Source organism: Anser cygnoides, chromosome 29, assembly GCF_040182565.1.
Source record: "Anser cygnoides isolate HZ-2024a breed goose chromosome 29, Taihu_goose_T2T_genome, whole genome shotgun sequence".
Classification (NCBI taxonomy): Eukaryota; Metazoa; Chordata; class Aves; order Anseriformes; family Anatidae; genus Anser; species Anser cygnoides.
This window is the reverse complement of record NC_089901.1, coordinates 1,131,188-1,137,265: the sequence shown is the minus strand read 5'-3', so window position 1 is coordinate 1,137,265 and position 6,078 is coordinate 1,131,188. Positions and strand designations below refer to the sequence as shown.

The following is a 6,078-nucleotide window of genomic DNA, read 5'->3' as shown; positions in this document are numbered from 1 at the left end:
CTACGAGGACACCATAGGAGCCAGTGGGACATGCTGACAGGGAGCGGGGCTACACCAGGGGCAAGGGGGGCCACCCAGACCCTTACCCACTGTGCCCTGACCCAGGAAGAGCCCTGAGCCCTGCTGGAGGGACAGGATCTCCCTTTCCAGGGTCTGGAGCCAGGGCCGGACTTCTGTACTTCATGGGACAAATCATGGTTTCCTCAGCACCAGGGCCACCTTTCCTGGGCCTTGGTCTCCCCGCCATCACTGCCTACACTTTTCTGCTCTAACAAGTCCATGGGGAGGCTTTGTCAGTAATGTCCCTCAGTGGCACCGTTAACACTGGGAGAGGCTTTGGAGTTTGCATCAGACTTGGACTACTTGAGAAGCTGCTTCAGCCTCCCACGAGCAGCTCCTGTGCCAGGCGCAGCAGGGCTGGGGGCACTGCGTGCAGCTGGCATGGGGAGAGGAGAGGAGAGGGAGAGAGGTTCAGGGCAGCCTGGCATAGAAAGGCAGGGGAGAGCTGGCAGAGGGAGAAATCCTCACAGCCACCTCCCCACGGTAAGTGTCTGGGTGCAGGGCAATGCCGCTGCGCACCCTGCCAGGCTCTCCTGGAGCTGGCACAGCCCTCAGGCGATGGCAGCTGTCAGGAGGACGCTCGGTGTTGGAGTTGAAGGGCACGCAGGGCTTGTGTGCTGCAGGGTGAGCGTGCAGGGCCCGAGGGCTCCCTTGTCTTGGGGCCGGCTGCAGGCTGTGCAGCCGGGGGTGCAGGCAGGGGTGCCCAGGGCTGTGGTGCAGAGCAGGGTCCCTGCTGTGCCCCAGGGGCTGTGTGGCGGGGCAGGGCCTCTGCCGCCTGCCAGGCTCAGCACTCAGCCTGCCCGGGGAGCTGCCCAGGGGCTGCGGGGAGAAGCTGCGGCTGGAAGGAGCCCCCCTGGCACGGCACGGCACGGCATGGCAGGGCAGGTTCCTGCTGCTGCCCAGAGCCTGCTGCCTGGGGCAGGCTGCTCACAGCCCCACACCTCCCCAGGGCACAGCAGAGCAGAACTGCCCACCAAGAGCTACCTGAAGGTAGTGCACTTTTTAGAATCTGCTTCGTTTTCCTGCCCATGTGCTGAGGCAGAAGGATGGTAATGGAGTAGGAACATCTGTACTAGAGACTAAGGCTCCTTGAGCATTGCTGCTGCTCTGAGGCACCTCACAAACCTCTGCATACAGACGGTACCGACATCACCTTCGTTGTTTCTTAGGGAAGTATTTGACCTTCTCCTCACGTCCTGCAGCAGGGACATGTCCCTGGCCTGTGGACTTCTCAGATCACTCCTGGTTCCCTCTTACCTCTTGCTGCAGACCAGGAATTGCTGCTGCACAGTGAGGCAGTGTTTTGGTTTGTGTGGTGTTTGTTGAGTCATTCAATGGATTGCAGTCAAAGAAGTCCTTAAATTTTGCACAGTCTCTGCTTCTTTTGGACAGGCTCCCTTGCTCCGAGGCAAGAAATGTGTAACAGCAGCTCCATCACCGAGTTCCTCCTCCTGGCATTCGTAGACACGCGGGAGCTGCAGCTCCTGCACTTCGCGCTCTTCCTGGGCATCTACCTGGCTGCCCTCCTAGGCAATGGGGTCATCATCACAGTCGTAGCCTGCGACCACCGCCTCCACACCCCCATGTACTTCTTCCTCCTCAACCTCGCCCTCCTCGACCTGGGCTCCATCTCCGCTTCTGTCCCCAAAGCCATGGCCAATTTCCTCTGGGACACCAGGGCCATTTCCTACCCAGGATGTGCTGTACAGCTCTTTTTGCTAGTCTTTTTGATTTCAGCAGAATTATCTCTTCTCACAATCATGGCCTACGACCGCTACATCGCCATCTGCCAGCCCCTGCACTACGGGACCCTCCTGGGCACCAGAGCCTGTGCCACCATGGCAGCAGCTGCCTGGGGCAGTGGCTTTCTCCACGCTGTGCTGCACACTGCCAATACATTTTCACTGCCTCTCTGCAATGGCAATTCCCTCAACCAGTTCTTCTGTGAAATCCCCCAGATCCTCAAGCTCTCCTGCTCAGACTCCTACCTAAGGGAAGTTCATGTTCTTGTGGTTACTGCTTTTCTATTTGGTAGTTGTTTTATTTTCATTGCTCTATCATATGTGCAGATCTTCAGGGCCGTGCTGAAGATCCCGTCCCAGCAGGGACGGCACAAAGCCTTTTCCACGTGCCTCCCTCACCTGGCTGTGGTCTCCCTCTTTATGAGCACCATCATGTTTGCCCACCTGAAGCCCCCCTCCATATCCTCCCCATCCCTGGACCTGGTGCTGGCAGTCCTGTATGCAGTGGTGCCTCCAGCAGTGAACCCCCTCATCTACAGCATGAGGAACCAGGAGCTCAAGAATGCCATACGGACACTGATGACCAGGTGCTTTTCATAACCAATAAACATTCTTGCCTCTCTTCTTCTGAGAACACCTGAAAACGTTACTCACGATAGGCCATGCCTGCCCTTTTTTCTTGTGTTGCTGGTACTTTCCACTAATATTCTGAGTAATTTTGTTCACTTAGAAATAATATTCTTCATTTTGGTTTTCCATTTAAACCAAATAAAGTAACATTTTTTTCTTATATCGTTCCTCCAGGGCCTTTACTGTAGCTGCACGGACAGTTCCTGTGTGCAGAGGTGGAGGGAAAAAGAGTCGTGGCCCAGCAGTCCAGCCCGGGAGCACCAGCACTGGGTCCATGCAGAGCTGCTCTCCTGCCACTGCCACCCTCTCCTGCTGAGCCCTGCTGGCGGTGTAAGGCCTGGCTGCTCCTGCAGCTTGGTGCCAGTGCTGCTGTGTGGCCATGCTGGGACCGCAGGCAGGGACAGGCAGTGGGCACTTGAGTGACACAGCTGGCCTCCCCCAAGGGAGACATGGGAACAGAAACCCTTTGGTGCTGCTGCTACCTGCAGGCACAACGTACACACATGGAGAGAGGAACAAGAGCGAGCACAAAGGCCATCAGCTATCCCTAGGGGTGTCATGAAGACCAGTGGGGCAGAGTGTCTTCAGGTTCCTTCATCCTGAGAGTAACAACCATGGGGCATCTGCCTGAATAGCACAGAACAGGCCCGGTGGAATGCACCTTCAGAGATCATCTAGTCCAAAGTGCAAGACCTGAACGCAGCTCTGAGATGTGCTTCCTTGCACCTCCGAGGTCCCTGTGCCCATTCCTCATGCCTTGGGGCATCTCAGAGGAGGGCAGAGCAGGGCGATGCACCGCAGGGCTGAGGTGCCTCCCAGCCTCTGGCAGCGGCTGCAGGAGCCAGAGGGACCCTGCAAGTGTGCAGTGCACTGCCCCTGTGTGTGCAAGGCAGGGACCCGTGTCTCTGAAGAGCCCAGTGTGTATGAGCAGTACGTGAGGCCAGCTCGGATGTGGGCACCTCACAGAGCCCTGACATTTCTCTGTGCAGAACTCCAGTAATTACCCCCAGTGTTCCCATGAGATTTCTGTCACCCTCCTTGCACACGTTCATTGCAAATGCCTCTCTCTGACATATCACTCTACCCTGCCTTCTGGACTGGTGGCAACAGCAAACTGGAGGCTCTTGGTGACAGCCAACATGGCTTCACTAGATCGTGCCTGACAAATCTGGTGGCCTTCTACGATGGGCTTACAGCATTGGTGGAGAGGGGAAGAGCAACTCACGTCATGAACCTTGACTTGTGCAAATCATTTGACGCTGTCCCACACCATATCCTTGTCTCTCAATTGGAGAGACATGCATGTGATGGATGGATCACCTGGTGGGTAAGGAAGTGGCTGGATGGTCACCCTCAAGGAGCTGGAGTCTACAGCTCAATGTCCAAGTGGAGGTCAGTAAAGAGTGGTGTTCCTCAGGGGCCAGTATTGGGACCAGCACTGTTTTAACACTTTGTCAGTGACACGGACAGTGTGATTGAGTGCAATCTGAGCGAGTATGCTGATGACACCAAGCTGGGTGGTGCAGTCGATACACTGGAGGGAAGGGATGATATGCAGGTGGACCTGGACAGGCTTGAGAGATTTTCCTGTGAGAACCTCATGAGGTTCCCAAAGGCCAAGTGCAAGGTCCTGCAGCTGGATTGGGGCAATCGCAAGCACAACTACCGGCTGGGTGGAGAATGGCTAGAGAGCAGCTCTGAGGAGAAGGACCTGGGGTGTTGGTGGATGAGAAGCTCAACCTGTGCCAGCAATGTGAGTTTGCAGCCCAGAAAGCCAGCTGTATTCTGGGCTGCATCAAAGAAGTTTGGCCCAAAGCTTGAGAGAGGTGATTCTGTCCTTCCACTCCGCTCTCGGGAGACCCCTTCTGGATTACTGCATTCAGCTCTGGGGCCCCGAACTCAAGAAGGACATGGAAGTATTCGAAGGAGTCTAGAAGAGGCCAAAAACATGACAGAGGGGCTGGGGCACCTTTTCAATGAAGACTGTCTGAGAAAGCTGGTTCTCTTCAGCCTGGAGAGACCCTATAGCAGCCTTCCAGTACCTAAAGGGGCCTTTAGGTAATGTTTTAAAACTAAAAGAGGGTACTTTAAAATTAGATATAAGGAAGACATTCTTTCCTTTGGGGGTGGTGGTCAATGGAACAGGTTGCCCAGAGAAGTTGTGGCTGACCCATCCATTGCCCCTTTGTGGCCAGAAGCCTCCCGTGCCAAACCAAGCTGGAGACCCCCCCTGCAAAGTTGCTGTTTAACCTCATCTTTTCTGCATGGGGCGTCCTCTGCACCACAGAGCCCAATCTCAGCTTCCGCTTTGCCACAAGCGTTCTGCATGGGCGCTACAGGGCCTAACTCTCCCATGTCCTGCCCTGGCTCTGCCATCCTGCTGGGCAGGGGAGAGGGTGGTGAGAACAAAGGGATGAATTTGGGTGTGGAACGTGGGGCCTGGCAGAGACAAGGAGTCGAGGGAGAGGACAGGGTAAGGAGGCAAAGGCAGCACGAGCGGTGGTGTTGGTGCGGGGCCACGTTTGTGCCAGGAGCATGAGTGGGCATCAGGTGGCAGGAGGCGAGGGTGATACTGTAAAAGCCAGTCAAAGGAACTCTCTAAGACTCAATTTGGAGTTTTAGAAAGCAGGCGTTCTTTCATTGAGGTGCTGGACTTAGTGGGGATCACTCCACCTAGTGTGCTTACAGAACTGTTTGAGCTATAGGGGTTATATACAATCAAAACATACATGTTAATCAGATTTCCCCAAAACATATTCATACTATTTCCTGTAACTCATTAAAATCAGTAAATGTCTCTGACCCATGCACATTTGTTTCCACTGGTGGTCTTTCAGGGGTCTCTGGTGGTCATCGGTAGTCTTCCTCACTATGTTCGTTAGTTGAATCCAGTTCTTGCCCATGCTCAAGCCATCTAAATCTTTCTTCTCTTCTTCTTTCATCTTAGGCATGCATACAAAGCTTAGTTGCTTACACATCCAAGGATATACGCATAGCATGAGTTCCTCGCCTAATCTTCTGACACATCCTCTAGGCATGGGTCAGCTTGCCCTCATTCTGAGATACAAGTCTGGAGGCTCTTATAGATAAAGCTGACTAATTAGTGAGTAAGCTAACATCAGGGATGAAAGTTTCTAAACTTCCTTCTGTCTAACAAAACCTAGTAAATGTTTCACCTATCTGCCAATGAAGCTTTTCAAATTTGATGCCATTGTTCTGTCAAGGAAGAGACCATTTTTCCTTTCAGCTCGCTATCGAGAGGAGGCCAGGAAGCGCCTCCCAAGGCCGCTCCTGCCAGCAGAGACAAGGCCGGGGCCGAGGGGAGGGGAGGAGGCTGGAAGGGCGGTGGTGAGGTCCCTGCCGCTGTGCGGCCTGGTTGCCCCGCAGGAGATGTGCTGGCCGGCAGGCCTTGTGAGGTCACCCAGCGCGTCACAGAGCACCCCAAGGCAGCAGGGATGGCACTGGAGAGGCGGGTGGCAGAGCGCAGCCAGGGGCTGGCTGTGGGTCCCCTCTGCTGCAGCCGCCTGACGGAGCGTGGCAGGAGGAGGGCAGGCAGGGCTCGTGGCAACCACGCTCACGGTTGCCTTGCCACAGGGTGCTGCAGAGCTTGGGCAAGGCCACCACAGCCCCAGCCCCTTGCAAGGCA

At 55.1% G+C, this 6,078-nt stretch overlaps 1 protein-coding gene across 1 annotated transcript; it reads left to right on the top strand.

Moving 5' to 3' along the window:
- Nucleotides 1-1,439: 1,439 nt before the first annotated feature.
- On the top strand, nt 1,440-4,366 carry LOC136787367 (olfactory receptor 14C36-like). The gene is made up of 3 exons (XM_066984547.1): nt 1,440-2,389; nt 3,891-4,185; nt 4,316-4,366. The coding sequence occupies exons 1-3, from the start codon at nt 1,476-1,478 to the stop codon at nt 4,364-4,366; spliced, it is 1,260 nt and encodes a 419-aa protein (XP_066840648.1). The 5' UTR covers nt 1,440-1,475.
- The last annotated feature ends 1,712 nt before the right edge of the window (nt 4,367-6,078 follow it).

Excerpts from the sequence above, each read along its gene's own strand:
- LOC136787367 (XM_066984547.1), top strand. The coding sequence starts at position 1,476 with ATGTGTAACAGCAGCTCCATCACCGAGTTCCTCCTCCTGGCATTCGTA. Across the intron at positions 2,390-3,890 it reads ATACGGACACTGATGACCAG|TGACACGGACAGTGTGATTG; the intron begins GTGCTTTTCATA and ends ACACTTTGTCAG. Across the intron at positions 4,186-4,315 it reads GCTCAACCTGTGCCAGCAAT|CTCTGGGGCCCCGAACTCAA; the intron begins GTGAGTTTGCAG and ends TACTGCATTCAG.